Raw genomic sequence first — 17,450 nt, 5'->3', positions numbered from 1 at the left:
TCCCGTCCTCCCCTCTTTGTCGTTTTACCTATAATATTAAAAATGATGTGATGTTGACCGGTTTTGACCCAGCTCAGTTTAGTTTTATTCTGCGTAGCAATCAAAGAAAACATGAACAAAAGAAGTGGAAAAGTCAAGTGTAAAGTGAAGATCCCGACACTCCTGAGCCATTTACAGATGAAACACTAAGTAATCTAAAGTTTTACACCCTGTGTACAAACTACCAAACAGCAGGAGGTAGAAGCTCAAAACTTATCGAGACCAACTGCTTTTCGTCAAAAAATAAAGAAGTTAAAGAAAGTTACTCTCACACTGAGACGGCTCGATCGGAGAGATGAACATTTCCCATATTAAAGCTGAACACGAGTATTCCTCTCAAAGTCAGTTAATCTAATAAAAAGTCAATTTAATGGATCGCGGTTTTATTTATAGTCTTTATTGCTGAAATCTGCAACTTTGAGTATCCAGGATCATTTGTAAATTCTTATTTCAGATGGGTTTTCCTAATTGTAATATTTATACTCCGTTTCACCGTGGTAGAATTTTTAAGATTTCCAAATATTATGAAATTTTATGACATTCTGTGTTTTTTTAAATTAATTAATTAATTTTTAAACAGTCAAAGAACATCTTCAGATAATTTTCTACTTCATTCAGAGGTTGTTCCACATTATTTCCCTGGCACACTGGGTGTGTGACATCGGCAAACAATATGACCTTCAATGACTTTGACATTGCAGCCATGTCATTGATGTACAGTATAAAAAGCAGTGGCCTGATGACAGATCCCTGAGGAACCCAGCAGAGATTGATTGAGCTTCCAAGATAACTGTTAACCTATACACACACATGTTGTGGGTTAAGTAAACAGTTGTGATAGACTTTCTAACAATGATTTTTTAGATCTAAAAATATTTTCACAGCATATTCTTTGTTTTCATTTGTAGTTGTTACTGAATCTATAAGGTCAAGCCTGCAGTGACAAAAAGATGTTTGTTTTTTCTTCTAAAATTCAAAAAAATGTTCTCTAACCAACAAGAACAGCGAAAAAAGGCAAGCTGGGGTTTTATTTGCAGCATATTCCACTCTTGGCCCTCCACCCATCAGAGTCTCTAGGGGCTCACAGCTCAGCCTGAAGAAAACACAGCTCTTATGGTGGGTGTAACACTATAGGATACATAGACCCTCCTTCGTTACAGGACTCCAGAGTATTCTATAGGAAAAAAAACAAAACACAACCTTGTAAAGACCCTGCCTCCAGTACACTGGATCATGAGCTCAGAGCATGTTTCTCTTTTCCCTTATCTTTATTGCCCTCTTCTACTTCCCCCTCTGATGCTTCCTCCCCAATGTTTAAGCGCATGTTTTGAGCGTTCCAGCTAGGAGTAACAGTTGTTTGGTTTCTACCTCTCTGACAGATTTCGGAGCTTGGTCATGGACACGGATATGTTCCACCGTCTGTCCCTGCTTACCGGTTACCAGCAGAAACTTTGGTCCTTTAGCACTGCTGTTGGAGCTGTGCTGCTGCTCTGGAAAATTAGATTGATGTTGTATTGTTAAGAAACCTGACCACACAAATGTAGGGTGAGCAGCTGATATCAGACTGAAAGTTTCTGTGAGGTTTCAGACTGAAAATGGCTTACAGTCGCTGCTCCAGCTGTGAGATGGGTGGAGTTCAAGTTATTAACTTAAAAAAAACAACAACTTGTTTTTATGAAGTATGGGGTCACTGTGTCAGCACAAAGCAGGGGAAAGATGGAAACAACTGCAGAGGCATAAAGATTTGACTTTTTGGAAGTACCATTTCAGCTCTATGAGGACAGGTTACAGGTCATAACAGATCAGTGACCAGTCCAATTAACACAAACTGTACAAACTGCCTCCAACCATCACATTCATCCAGTTTTAACTACATTCTAACTTTCTTCTCGTTTATAATCTTTTGCTTCTTACCTGTCTATCGAGTCACAATTCACTTATTTTTGCAAAATTAGTAGACATTAAAAACGCAAGAAATTTCAACACAATAATACAAATAAAATCCTGAAAGAATCCATTCCTAGAGTCCCTGAAAGATTCAATCAAAGTGTTCAAGAATTCAAAGCGTGTTGAAATATATGCAGTGGATCTTTCATCACTTCTTAAACTGTCTCTGCACATTTCAAATTTTCAATTATGACAAATGAATCCTGTAAATGACATTTATGTAGAGTCTTTGCTCCCTTGTTGATTTGCTTTCTTGTTTGAAACTGTTCCCTCCTCTCTTTGTATGTACGGGTGGTTGATTGGCTCCTTTGGACTCCCATCATCTCTCTTCTACCCTTTATCCGATCATTCCATTATTCCCTCTTTCATCACTCTACTTGTTCAGGATGTTTCACTCCCTCAGTCGATCCTTCCCTCCTGAGAGGACACTCTTTAATGTAAACCAGGCCTCTGCTGCGCTCTCCTCGCTCTACGCTTCGCTCTGCAAACAGACCACGAGACGTGGTCTTGGACGGGACACGTCTCCAAGCCACAAAATGACTGACGGCGCAAAATCAAAACATGTTAACACATTCTGATGAATAATATTCAGTCTCACTGCCGACAACACGAGCAGGTTACTGCAGGCTCTGAATGCTGCAGACACACAGAGTCAAGACAACGACCTCCACTCCAGGGACCTGGTCTGATTCTATTCTTCTTTTCTTTTGTGTTTGAAAAGTAAATATCAGCGTTACTTCAAATGAACACAGCACCTTGGTTGTTTTTGGTGCTACGTAATATTCAGCAAAATTTTCTGGATTTTGCTTTTTAAACACGTTTACTGATTCTACAGGTGACTGACCTACACTGCTGACATCACAATGATAAATCACAGATGTACATGAACGTGTCCATACTTGCCGAGTTGGGCATGAGGCTCAAGTCATTACCATACCATGGTAACAAATCCAAAAATGATCTAAGATGTGCTACATATTTCTGTTAGACAGTTCGGACATAGTGAACCTCCATTTACAGGGTGTTTCCAGAAACCAGGTTTCTCTGAACAATCCTCAGACGTGACAGTGAGCAGCTGTCACTGGATCTACTTTGTACTCATAAAACAGTCTCACAGAAAAGCAGTGATAAAACATCCAACCATCTGCACAGTCTAAGGGCGATAACTGTCTCTTATGGACAAAGAAAAAAAAAAATCAATTTAACAAACCACAAAACATGGTGAATGAGCAGATTTCACTGGAAAATGTGTCATACATACGAGACGTTATCAGATCAGATATCTGAGTGTGACTATGCAGCCTGTAGGCAAGAAAAACAGTTAGTACTCCTGGTTTCTGTCTGTAGTTCACTCACTTCGAGTTTCTTCACAAGTGGAAAATGATGCACATCATCTGCATTGAGCGCCAGTCTGATAACTTTTTCATGAGCAGAACACAAAGTCTTGAATATCCACTACCCACAATGCAAATCTCTGCAGCTTTTCCTTCCCACTTTTGCCACAGCACTTGGCTCGTATGGGTCATGTGATTGTATTGTAGGGTCTTCACAATATAAAGCACCTATCTAAATAAAACTGAACTGAACTGCATTAAATGCATCCACCCTCTTCCTGTTACATAAAAGATGAAAACTAAGATGGAAACTGTCCTCAGCAGTTGTCCTGTAGGTGGCTTTCTAAAATCCTGATTGTAGATTGTAGAGTTTCCTTAAACAAGAGAAAGTTAAGCGCTGGTTAAACGCTGAGGTCACTTGTGTATTTTTGGGCATACCGACCGCAGCAAGACTTTTCTTCCATTAAACAGAGGGAATAAATCTACAGATCCATCCAGCTAATGCTTCTTCTGCACAGTTAATGTGTAACATATGAACAATAATAACACCAAATTAGTTTTCTACTTTAACATTAACATGGTGGGCGCCTCCATAAAGGACCCCTGAGAGTCTCTGACAAGCAGGGCAGGCTGAAAGAACAGATCAACAGATAATATCTCTCTTGGCTCCGCGGCTCTCGTAAAAAACGCTCCTCTGCTCTTAAAAGTGTCCTGGAGAAGAACGGGAAAGAAATGATTGAATAATGTTTCACCATAAGCCTCTAATCCCCTGGCTGATTTCTCTGAGCTGGGAAAATACTGGGAAAATATGCTGACTGCATATACTCCACAACTAGAAGAGCCTGAGAGGCAGAGGAGGGGGAAACGTGGAAAAACCAGAGACCACAGCGCTTAACGTGGAGGGAGACATTTGAAGAGGGGTGTTTGGAGAGGTGGTCGAAATAAGAAATGATCTCAGGAGTCATTAACTGCAGGATTGCTTGAAATAAAAAGAGTAAATGAAATGAGCTGACAGCTTTCATAATGAGAAATCAATTAGTTTTCAGAAGGTGAGCCAGGAAGGACCCCAGCTGAAACGTTCCTATTACTGACTGACGCTGTCAGAATGACTGTTTCTAGATCTTATTATGTTTCTTTGTTCCTTCACTGGTTTTGTTCTCCGTTACAGTGACAGCACTCTGCTCTCCCAGAGTCTCGTTCAGAGGGTTAAATCAATGACAACTGAAAACCACTGCAGATATTCTTTGTGCTTCTCATGCTGCTACCTGTGCACAATGGTAAATTCTCACAATCGCCCTGCCCAGCCAAAGAGCCACGCAAACAGACACCAACCAGGAGCCATAAATCACACACGGGAGATTACTGCTATGGAAACTGGCATGAATGGGGATGTATATGGATGTATTAGTCCCTGTGCTCATCGGGAACGACTGCGTGCTGTAAGATCTAACCCTGGTGCATTTATAGAGGCCCAGAGTAAGTCAGTGGAACATTAAAAAATCTAGCTGATAACTATACAGCTCTGATATCTTAATGGCATTTCAACGCTGCAGTAAAACTCTCGTACAAAATCATGCCAGTGGTCAAATAAATGAGTGACAGTTTGTTTAAGAGTTAAAGATTAATGGTACTCTGTTACATCACACATAAACTCAAAGAAAAAAAAGAGGAGACTGACTGAATTAAAAAGTTTGACCCTGCTGCAGAGGAGACGCTCAGGGCTGCCGGAAAGAAACACCTGCTTCTTCACCGCATCTTCATTTCAGAGTCTTCGACGAGTTTTAACGGAGCGCTACGAGCTCCATTTTTCTTCATTATCTGCCTGGACTGAGGCTTAATGCGCTGCATCAAAAAGGCTTTTTCATTTTAATTATAACAGCGATTGGACAAAAGTTTAACTGCCCGAGTCGCACGGTTTATTCAGAACATCTGAACTCACCTTGACAGAAAACTGAAGTTTGAATGATTCAGTGATTTGTCATAAAGTTGCTGCTGAGCGGGCAACCTGCTCAGTCTTTAAGGTTATATGGTATAATATGCTCTGTGGCTGCACTGTGCACACTGCAGCAGCGTACAATTCATCCGCAAACATTTTACTTTTTGCTTGCTGCATGACTGACACGTAATCACTGACTGTATAAAGGTGGGCAGGTTTAAGCCTGTGCACCTGCTTCATTTATCCTTGCTGGTAGCTATGCCCATCTTTTATGTCGAGTCAGTGGTCTTCATGGTCTAAATTAAATTTCTTTATGTATTGATGTCACAATAAAGCTGGTTAATCTGCAGCTCATAAACACAGTGATGTGTTACACATTACAATCATTACACAAGCATATACTAAACATTTTTCTATAATCACGCTCTGTTTGCACTGTAACTATCATGAACAGAGTAAAGCAGAAGGCCGCTGTGTCCCTTCTGAATGCATAAATACATTAGATATGAACATTAAACGCGTCACACGTGAGCCTATTTTTCGGCTGTTCTCAGTTGTTGTCACAGGTTTTTCTTTACTGAGAACCTTTGTGAAGCAGTTGTTTAAACTTTGTGGTTCTTCTGTTTGTGCCATAATAGCAGGTGAATGGAAACACTGATGCTCTGCCAGCCGCTGAGCAGCTTCTTTAAAACACTTTGAAACCACGCGTTTAAAAACAGCAGCAAAGTGTGAATTACGGGAATGATGCTCATCCTGCCCTACAACCACGCTCCCTCTCTCCCTCTCATTCTGTGGCTGACCGCCAGCAACTAATGACAGTCTAGACAGCGGCGAAGCGGCGGTGCTGAGGTCGTAATGATATGTTAGATGGCAGACAGACGGACGAACGGCGCGAGGTCCAATCAGACAGAGGCCACCATCTCCTCGAGTGCCACTTTCACTGGTTATCTTATGTCTCCTGGTGCTCAGGAGGAAAAAGAGGAAAGCGCCGTTTCTCAGCCTGGTAATGGAAACCGGAAAACGATCCTTCCATCATTTCATCAGGCTCAGTGTGGCAGATTAGCTGCTGTCCTCTTTTTAATTGAGAAATAAATATGAATGGCTCTGCCATCAAAGTCCTGATTCATCACCAAAGTACTCGGCGGGGTTAATGAAACGCTCCGACTCATTACACTCCAAGGCTGTGAGTGAATCTCTGGGAATCTTGTTAGATGTTGCTCTTTATAATTAGCTCTGTGTAACATATTCATGTCGACAGGCGTCTGAAGTCATTTCCTATCATTAAACTCCATTAAGCTCCTTAACGCAAAGTCCTCTTGTGCTGCTCATTAACCACATACTGTTAGCTTCCCACTCACTCTCAGGCTCGCCATGTTCGCATCTTCCTTGGTTTATACTCGAGGCGTCTTTCCATCAACAAGTTTTACACATGCGTTTATAAAAAGTTTAATAGGCAAAGAAAAATCCAACAGATTCAGTTTAAGACTCAGCAGCAAAAACGTCCTGTGTGTTTGCAGCGGCGAGGACAAAAGAAAATGAAACACATGAAGTTCTAAATTTCTACTTATGTATTAAATTAAATAACTATAATAGTATAAATTATATTTTGTATGTGTGCACAGAACAGAGGAGGAAAACAAAGCTTTTAATATTCTGAATAAATTCTTTGGGACATTTTTGAATGATGTGTCAGGCCATACTCTCCAACATCATCGAAACAGCAAATGAAGGAAAGTTACAGGTGAATGGTGCTCGTCCAGAAGAGTTCAGCTCACACTAACACACTTTACCTTTGATTTTATTCTTTAATTTGTCAACTGTGCACAAATATGATTCCAGTGGAGTGCGGTGGAGCGACAGACAGAGACCATATGCAGAAACTTTTTTTCATCCTTATATTAATACAATAAGTCTGGTAGAGAGCGCTAACCGGAGGCCACCGGGGTCTCAAACTGGATTTAGAGGCAGTCAAAGTTTGGAAACAGTCTCAGGAATTTATTCCAACTGCACATTTTTGCATTTTCACTATAGGAACATTCGGTATCCAGATGAGCGTAGAGAGCAGCAGGAATGGTTGTTGGCCTTAAACCAGTGAGACGTCTTTTAAGAAGCAGTTTTTAAACCAGTTCAATGTGAAAGCAGGATTACCTGCAGACACCGGAGAGCCTCTGACTCAGGTGAACCGCCTGCAGTCTGAGCTTTGTGTTTATAGGGAGTTGGAAGGAAAAGCAGTTGTGTATCGTGTCTGCAGTCATCTATAAGTGTGTGTTTTCTTACCCTGCTGCTGGGCGCTGAGCAGTGTGGGGTCAACAGTGGGCACTGATCGGGGCATAGGCACAGGTTTAACAGCTTCTGCTGGTCAACAGAAACACTTCAAATTATGATTGTGGTAAATATTCAAGGAAATACTCAGTAACGAATGGCCAAAACTATATTTCTAATAACTATGCCAGTTATCAATAATCAATGTTTATATCTAACACCTGCCTTAGAGTGCCAAAGACTTCAGAGGACGGACAGGTCAACATCCATCATCTTCCTGACCTTTACCCAGCAGGCCACAGTATTTCAGCCCCAACATACCCCCATTAGATTATTGGATGCCGTCCTATTTTTCAGTCTGTACATCTCTGAAGCCTCAATCTCAGCTCTGACTGCACAGATATGAATATTTAGTGACAGCTAGCAGAAATCCAGACAAGAAACAACACAATCAAGCGTCTGAAAACGACCAAGCTGCAAACAGATGCTTCACTTTGGATGCTCTCCTAGTGGAAATGAACGAAACGTCACCAACAACACGCTGCGTCACTGCGGTGGTTACCTTGGAACGAAGCTGCTCTGTAAACCTGTCAGATTTCAGAGCTGTCCTCTGAAAAGTCCCCCTGAGCGTTCATCATCAGTGAGACAGAACTAAACTTTGCACTCAGGCATGCGTGTGAGCAAAGCCCCAAACTCTTTCTCACACACCCGGGCTACAGCCTATCACACGGGTCTGAGCAAAAGCTTTGTTATCAGCAGGGTTCAGTCTCTCCTTGTCTGTCAGCAGGAGCAGGTCCACCTCTGCCTCTCCTCTTTGTGCAGCAGTGACGGTGGACCGATTGTGTGTGTGTGTGTGTGTGTGTGTGTGTTTGGGGAAAAGTGTGTTTGCACGGTGTGTGCCAGCTCTTTCTGCAGAAGCTTGTGTAATCTATAATCACCTTGAATTACTCGAGGTTTCTGCGTGAATGTTTATTTTTCTATTGTGCCCCATCACTCTGTGCAGGAAGCAAAAAACTAAACACTCAATCCTCCACGCAGATCTATGAGGTGGCAACAGTGCCTACACAAGTGCTCTTATACAACATTTTGCCTTTACGCCGTTTCCATAAGGGAACAATTACATCTCTCTGCACAGAAACACACTTCATTATTACTCTGGATGTTCAGGTCAGCCTCCAAATAAACACAGTCACTGATCAACTCTGCACAAACCTCCGGGCCTCACTTTGGAGAAGTTTTACCTTCTTTATATCCTCCAGAGAACATCTGCAAACATCTGCGCCAGCAAACGTGTGTACATGCGTCTCTCGGGGAGGAGTGTCACTGAAAGCGTCGCCGGTAAATTGCGAGGCCGTCACATACTCGGTGTTATCAGGGGAAATTAGCAGGATTACAGGGCGGGTGACAAGAGAGGCAGCTCTTCTAGTTTAGACCTTTAATGATGGCAGAACAACAGCACGCTGGAAACAGCAGTCATGTGATCACGGCATCATTATCATAATTCATTTATATAACACAACGTTTTCTGTCTATAATTAATCATCCACGTTTCAGTGATTGGACAGACCTGGACCCTCACTGAGCATGTGATGAAGCTAGACCACTAACATCTAAACAGCACTGTGTGTGTATGCGCGTGTGTGTGTGTGTGTGTATGCGCGTGTGTGTATGCGCGTGTCTTCTGCAGTGACAGTCTCTTTAAATAAAGTGCTCCATGTGCTGCACAACACAAGTCCCATATTTGACATATTACAGTCTCTCAGACTCTGAAAGTCAGCTGCTGTAAATGACTCTTTCTTAGAAATATCGTACAACACAATATTATTTACTCTGTTTTAAAGCTACAGAATTTTAAATTGCTGCTATTATTTCATGTTAAACCTCGATGTTCAGAGGCACGGCGGGCCCAGTGCGCTCAGAGGAAGCAGGATTTAATACTGGCGTTTTAAACTGTTTGCATCGTAACGTAGTAACCTCAGAGAGGTGTGGCAGCCACGGCGGCAGGCTGATACGAGGTGTGATCAACGCTCGGAGTCTGGCTCACTACGGTGGTGTCCTAGTCTCGAAACAGAGCTGAAAGCTGTTTTCATGTATTTGCACACAGATTTCCAGAGATGGATCCAAACACGGACAGATCTGATTGGTCCTCTGAGCTAAATGCTGCCGTGTGACAATGACATAAAACCACTGTGAGATTTTCGAAAGACAGCAGAACTATGCGTGGAGCTGAGGCTGATGGACAATGTGAAGTGAAATGTTTTGCTGGACAAGGACACATGTGTCAAACATGGAGAGCTCAGCACGTACACTCAGCTTGCTATAGACTAAACCGAGTGACCAGCGTGTTGACATGTGGCCACGCTGTTTGTACACACAGCCAACCTCTGTCGTACCTGCAGGCGGCGGCAGCTCGGCCGGCGTGTTGGCCGGAGCGTGGGCTCCTGGTGGGATGTGGATGTTGTTGTAGTTTGTGGTCGGAGGACCTGATGGGGCTGATCCTGGACCGGAAGCAAAACCTATGCCAGGGGCGGAGCCTGGAACCGAACTGTGGTCCTGGTCTTCGGAGGCCTGTGAAGGCGGACCGCCCCTAAAAGAACCCCCGTGGGAGAGGCCCAGGCCGGAGAAGCCTTCAGCTCCAAACTCATCTATCAGAGAGAGAGAGAGAGAGAGAGAGAGAGAGAGAGAGAGAGAGAGAGAGAGAGAGAGAGAGAGAGAGAGAGAGAGAGTGTGAGTGTGAAACAGGAAGATTTCTTCAATGGACAGCAGCTCCAATAAAACCTAATGGAACATTGTTTATGGAAACTCATTTTGCTTTCACACTTGTGAATCACTTCCATATCTCAGAGTTTCAGTGGATCATGAAGGAATTTCTGTTTTCACTGGCACGCGGTTTCTCAGCTGAAGAAACGTGAGAGCAGTGTGGCTGGGATCGGATCCACCCACCTGATTTCACCACTTTCCAGCCCGTCACTGCGCCCTGTCCACACAGGGTAAAATGGAAACACGGGGATAGAAGTGTAAGTGATGGATTGTGAAATAAGAAAAGTCTTTGTAGCTCACATCAGCCCGGATCATTTACAACCGGTGCCTTTGGTGCTCATCATGCTGCTTACCCTCAGACTCGGTTCAAGTTTCTGTGTCTAAAAGTGAAAAATGACATTTTTTACCACACGTCAGGATGCAGGAGGTGAACAGAGAAGCTTAAAGCTTTTGGCCTCACTTGGTTTCAATCACACAGTGAAAAAGGGTCCTTCATCAAAAGCACATCAGGTGGAATCCAAAAATGGGTTTGAGGAAAATGATTAGAATTCATGAGAATCTGATTAAAGTGAACAGAAAGGAGGTGTGTAAATCCCACAGATATTACATCAGAAATTGGTTTCAGATGGAGTGTGCAGCGGGGCATGTGTGAGCATTTGATGGAGCGACTGCAGGACTGCAGATGACTGATCACCCTTGTTTGTTGGTATTCTGTTGCACCTTTAAACACATCACAGCACTGGGGATGTTACACCAGCCACTGACTCCTCTGATTACAATACACCAGTTTATTTTCTGTTATCGACCCGTTAAGCATCATTTATTCAATATAGAAACACAGTTTACAGCAGACCTTCCCAAAGTGTGGGACCCGCCCCCTAGGGGGTGCGCAGGCCCATGTCAGGGGGGCGCGGTATGAAAAGGAAAAAAACTAGACGCTTGGACACTGCTAGCACGGGCGCCCACAGAAACACAAAGCAGGAGATGAAGCATTGCTGAATATGTTTCCAAACCAACTTCATTCTAAGCCAAAGACTAGAAAATATGGTGAAGCATATCTTCCCTTTGGCTTCACCTGCACAAGTGCCAAGGTAGGTCTCCCTGCAGAATTGGTTTTCCCTTCTTGGGAGCAGCGCTGGGCTCTTCAAATCACGGACAAACAGTATGCCACATTCTTGATTTTTAGTTCACAAACACTTGTTGTAATGATAGTTAGTCATTACAACTCCTGACATTTTGCCGTTTACGTGTGGACGAAACAGCTGCGTTTTCAAAATACCCGTGTAGGTGCGGACGTAGTGTCAAAGAGTTAGTAGTTTATTTCCGTACTACCTGTCAGTTATTGCAGATTACTTGTATTTGCTTAATTGTTTACTAAATGTTTGAGGTGTGAAATAAACCGCAATGGAGCAAAATATGGGTGGGGGGGGGACAACAACGACATTTTTCATGTAAAACAAAGGGGGGCCCAGCAAAAAAAGTTTGGGAACCCCTGGTTTGCAGTGTTTACGCATCACCCTTAATATTTGAGTCATACACACATAAACTAAATGTGAGGTCAGATCGTGTTTGATAATCACATGCAAATGTAAACTGGTGTTAGAGCCATATCCAAAAGCTCAAAAGTAAAAATCCCCTTCATTTTTCAAGAGAGTTAAAAACAACAACAACAACAGACACAAATTATTACACATCACTGGATCTAAGTAACATAGCACTGAAGGAGTTAATACACCAGATATATGTGAAAACTGAAGGTAACACATACATCATTATGCACCATCATACACCATCAAATCTGATGATGAAAGAGCAGAAGTACAATAATGAAAGTTCTGCAGAAAATGGAAAATGATACAAACACAAGGCACTGTGTGTCTGAATGTCCCAGCACCCACATTTATATTTAAACACACTGTTCTTACACAGCAGACTGTTAACAATATCACTGCTTCTTCATACACTGAAGCTCTACATGAACATGTAATATTTATCACTACAAAAAACACCCTAAAATTTAGTAAGACTGACATAGCTGGGACCAAGATCCTCTTCACCAAAACAACAGGTTTGGCTTTTATGAATGATGACAACCCTCTTAATGCTTATCAGTCACACAAAAACAGCGAGTTGAGCGTGCCGTGTTTGGTAACTTTTGGAAAACAGACTCTGATGTCTGCGTCCGGCCCCAGACCTGTGACGCGTGCTTAGTGAAGAAGAGGTTACATTTGTACCCGATCATCTGCTGATGGTTTCTGTGTTAGCAGAACATTTCCTTTATTCAGTTACTGACAGTTTAAGTGACTTCAGCAATTTTTTTTTCGGTAAATGTTGTTGTCAGTGTGGCCTTTGACCTTCGAGCCCTCACTCAGTGGCAACAGGTACACTGAGGTTTGTCACACCTGTACACTCACGTTCAGAGTGGAACTCTGGGAGGTAACGTCATGAACAAAGGTGTCAGAGTTGAACATGCAGCGACAGAGAGTAATAATCATCCTGAAACAAGGACAGAGCCTTCTGAAACACATGAAACTGCAGTGATTTCACCTCCTGACTGCAAGCCTGCAGACTCAGCAACCACACCTAACACAAAGAAAACACTTCTTGACAGCCAGAGATGTTTGCAGAGATTAAGCTACTGGGCTGGATGTGCAGACACAGGCTGGATTCGACACCACGTTAGAGCCCAGCCTGTGTCATTACTGCATCAGAGACAAAAAGGCAGACGGGCATGAAGCAGAGATCTGACACTTGAGCTGGACCGCTCCATCTTTCATTAAGTTTTTAAACCGTGAACGTCCACACCCCTTCATTGTGGAGTCACATCTGCGCACGCATGCACACACTTTCTCAATGCTCAAATATTTGTTACGATCTGTGCATCAGACTGAAAACTATATGAATAAACTATATTACAGTCTGTAAGTTTTTTTTATCTCTTATTTGTTTTTTGTTGGTACACCTGTACATGTACAACTGTGTGTGCACCTATGCCTGTGCTCCAAACAGCTCAACACTCTGTTAATGTTCATGTACTTTAAATTTTCTTTTCCCAGCATTAAAGGTCCAGTCAGCGCTCAAGCAGCTATAGCATGCTACCAGGGCTATGCTGGACTTACAGAGGAGACATTATAAGACTGAAATCTATAGGAGCCTTATGCAACAGCATAGACAGCGGGAGCGTAACCTCTGGAGGAAAGTTTCTCAAACCCTCTTTCAAGGCAATTACAGCACTTCCCCCCTCCTTTAGTTTCTTATAGACTGATGAGTCTGTAAATGCAGCAGTTTTGGTACGCCTTTAAAATCATGCACGAATACACAAAAGCTGCAGAATGGTGACACTTCCAGCAGGAGCCTCCTTAAGGAAATCATTAAATCTAACCCACAGCTGCATCAACTCGACCACAGTTTGCCCCACACCTCCCCAAAAGAACACACACACGCGCACGCACACACGCTATGATTATTCAGGGAATGATTTTGGGTTTCAGCTCGAAAAGTCTGTCAGACTCTGACTCTTGTTTGTTATTTGTTTATTTTGCCGTTTGATGTTTGAAAACTGCTTAAACAGCACTAATACCATCTATCAGAGTAATTACTGTTCACCCCTCGCTGCAGTACTGGGATAACAAATAACTGTTTCTTCAAATAGATTTTACATTGCATCAGTTAAGTAATATTCATGTTTGATATTCTTTCATGTCACTTTGTGAGTTTCAAAGAATATGATTTTGCGGGTCAACTCAAAAGTACACATTATTTTCACCCTGAACATCAATGAAAAGGTCAAACATGGAATCCGAGACTCAAAGTTTTCTGTGCTCACAGAGTGTCAGTTTGCAAAGTCACATTAGATCATATTAATTAAGGTGGAACGGCTTTTTCTCCTTTTTATAACTGCTTAAATAGTGATAATCATCTCGCTGTGAATGGCAGTTGATCCTGAAAGGCACTTTTCCCCACACTACTGTAAGGTTTCAGTGGAGCTGTGTGCCATGAATGAAACATAGTGTGAAGTACAGCATCAGCTTTTTTGCCAGCAGGAGATTTTCTGAAGGTCAGAATGGAGACGTTACAGATTTATGTGCAATCATAGAGAAAGTATCGACTCCATTCACAAACACAGTCAGTATCAGGCGTGTTAACACTGGGCAGCAGCTCATTATGTGGTTATGAGTTTTTGTCTATATCAACAGAAGTTTCACTCAAACTTTCACTCACTTTACACTACATTCAGTCATTCACCCATTCACACACACATTCACACACTGGCAACAGCAAGCTACATTGTAGCCACAGCTGCCCTATAGGCAAACATGGGGTTAGTATCTTGCCCAAGGATATTTGGCTTGCAGCCAGGTGGCAGCCTGAGATCGAACCACCGACCTTCTGATTAGTGGCTGACCTGCTCTGCCACCTGAGCTACAGCCACCCCAGCTTTAGATAGACCCTTAGCCCTCCAGCTGGCGTCTGGAGGCCAGTCGCTGCTTACAGGCACTACTTTGAGCCCTTCTCTGCTTTTGTCCCTTATGATATTCTTTAATTCATTTTATTTATTTATTGCCTTTTTCTGTTGCTCTGGATGAAATATGTTTTCCCCTTTCTAAGGACCTGTACATCCCCAAACTCATTTCCACCGTGGACACCAGCCAAGGCCACAAGCTGCTGTAGTCCTGCTTAAAACTCCTGACCAGTTGTTGTGAGAAAAAGAATCATGACTATTAACTTCTAAGCTTCACCATTCATAAATCCCCGAATCTTAACCAACTCAGGTAGAAGACAAACTTTGCTTACTTCCACTTTCCCCCCTTTTACATTTAACCAGTCAAGGTGGTCAACAAATTACACTTCATAGTTTTCATGCCTTTAAAAATCATCAAAACAGCACCGGTTTCATTATCACTGGCTTTCTATGAAAATCTTATCTACAGTGAACCATTCAGCTGCTTCTGCCTGCCCACAGCTGTTGTTCATCTGCAAGCTGCTTAGCAACCCACATCCATCCCAGCTCCTTTCATGGCTTTTCTGACTTTATCAGTGGGATATCAGTTCATTTATTCTGACTGTTGTTTGCTTTTAGCTGATTGGAGCATGGACCAAGGTCCCGGGTTTGCCTGTTGTTCCCTTGTTTTATTCATTCTCTCACTTTTGCCATATAATACATACATAAAAATAACACACAAGAAGTTCTCAAGCATTAGACTTCCAGAAAAGATCCAAAGAACAGACAATGTCTTTTCTGTGAAGGTTAAAGAGGTGAGGATCACATTATTTAGACCAACAGCTGCTTTGCACGATTCACAGATTGAAATAATCCTCATTTATTTTCTGATGAGCATTAGTTAACCCAGAAGCTGTTTTAGCCCCTCCCCATTTCATCCAAGGTTCTTCTGACTTGCTGCCTGTTGCACACAGCAGGAGGTTGTAGCTGACGTTGTCTGAGAAGACCATATTAGGGTCTGAGAGCCTGAAACAGTGTTTGGAGATGGAAACTGGGGATGGAAAAGCACAACAGCTCCACTTTGATTTAACCGTCTCCAAATTTATTTCACCAACCCTTGGATTGCATCAAAGAAACACTGTTGACTTGAATCCTTCATAGGAGGGATAATAGCCATAAAGCTCTTTAATAACTGTGTCACTGAGGCTACGTTCACACTGCAGGCGAAAGCGAATCAAATCCGATTTTTTTACCCTATGCGACCCATATCCGATCATGGTATGACAGTGTGAACGGCACAAATCCAATATTTTCAAATCCGATCTGGGTCACTTTCGTATGTGGTACTGAATCCGATACATATCTGATGTTTCAGAAAGCGACGGCTGTTTGAATGGTCATGTCGCATTAAATCCGTCTTTTACGTCACTGACACAAGACAGACGCAAATTATCAACTCCGGAAAAGCGCCCGATAAGACATCGCGAACACTTCCTGGCCATCCAGTGTAGATGTCAGTGAAACTGTTGGAAAGACAACGTTGGAGAAACGTGAACATTTTATTTGTACTGTATAATCTGCAGATTCTGACAGAAATCTGCAACTATCCTTTGAAGCACCGCTCCTCTCTAAAACAGCAATAAGGATAATTATTAGGTTATTTACATTATTATGTAAATAACCTAATAACTTAAAGCAAAAATTAGGAAACGTAAAGTCCGAAGTCTTTATATTAAGGGCCATCAGTCTTTGAGGGTTCACACTAGAGCACGTTTGCTGTCGCATTTTATTTGTAGTGTGAACAAGCAGACAAAAAAATCAGATTTGATCAAAAAATCAGAATTGAGCATTAACACCTGCAGTGTGAACGTAGACTTAGTATTATACACCAGCCGGTCAGTCAGTCATGTTTCAATAACTTTCACCATATAAATATATTTTTAACAACTCGGCACGGACGTTTTCTCCCTGTGCCCCACACCCACCCCCCAAAACCTCCACCCTTTCATTCCCTCCATCCATTCCTTTCCTCTTGCTAAATACATCCTCCTTCCAGCCAGCAGAAAGTCGGAGCAGGGCTGCTGGAGGATCTGCCTGTAATGACCGCTTGCATACTGGTGTTCTGCTGTGTGTGTGTCCAACTACTCTCTAGAGATCAATTAACCTACTCGGTGGAGAGTCCGGTGCCTGCTGTCATGCATGTCCAGCAGCACGGGGACACACAATTCTAACATCACCTGGGCTTTCCAGGTAGACTCACAGGTGGAGTCTCCATGTTATGATAAAATAAGGTCCAGGATCATCTCCTGCTAGCGCCTCAGAGACAGCGGTAAAGGGCTAAGAAGCACGATGTGATCAGGATCTGTGTAACACTGCTGTGAAACAGACCATGACTGTGCTGGTGGGCGAGTCTGCTTTAATAAACGAGTTTGACGATTGTATGGATTCTTTTGTTCAGTGAGTAAAACAGAAGGGCATTTATCGATTTATTTTGTAGGTTCGCTCCAAGAAGTGATTCTTTTAAGGTAAATAACAGCTATGAGATCATAACCTTTTGAGAAATCCTGGGAAATTACACAATATATGGAGGGATTTGTGAAAAACATCGCATGAAATTTAACCAGCTGTTCCAGACGAGGCTTGTAATTGAAGGCTCTGATCTTTAAAGGTCAAGTCCGTAATAAAAAAAAATGTAAACACGTTCCTTTGTTCTAACAACCTTATCACATGG

At 42.5% G+C, this 17,450-nt stretch overlaps 1 protein-coding gene across 4 annotated transcripts in view; it reads right to left on the bottom strand.

Moving 5' to 3' along the window:
- The window catches only part of vta1 (vesicle (multivesicular body) trafficking 1), a 73,154-nt gene that overhangs the window by 20,038 nt on the left and 35,666 nt on the right, over window positions 1–17,450 (bottom strand). Inside the window, exons 6-8 of one of the 4 annotated variants that reach the window (XM_085134401.1) lie at window positions 9,912–10,163; window positions 2,631–7,611; window positions 597–1,927 (exon numbers count right to left, since the gene is read on the bottom strand). In XM_085134401.1, coding sequence (XP_084990527.1) covers window positions 7,508–7,611; window positions 9,912–10,163 — 356 coding nt within the window. In that variant the 3' untranslated portion in view covers window positions 597–1,927; window positions 2,631–7,507. Of the gene's footprint in view, window positions 1–596; window positions 1,928–2,630; window positions 7,612–9,911; window positions 10,164–17,450 lie in introns of those variants that run through there. The other 3 variants (XM_085134398.1, XM_085134399.1, XM_085134400.1) reach the window with 3 other exon arrangements.

This window comes from Neolamprologus multifasciatus, chromosome 15 (genome assembly GCF_963576455.1).
Source record: "Neolamprologus multifasciatus chromosome 15, fNeoMul1.2, whole genome shotgun sequence".
NCBI lineage: Eukaryota > Metazoa > Chordata > Actinopteri > Cichliformes > Cichlidae > Neolamprologus > Neolamprologus multifasciatus.
Note: the sequence above shows the minus strand (reverse complement) of the source record. Positions and strands in the feature narration are given on the sequence as shown.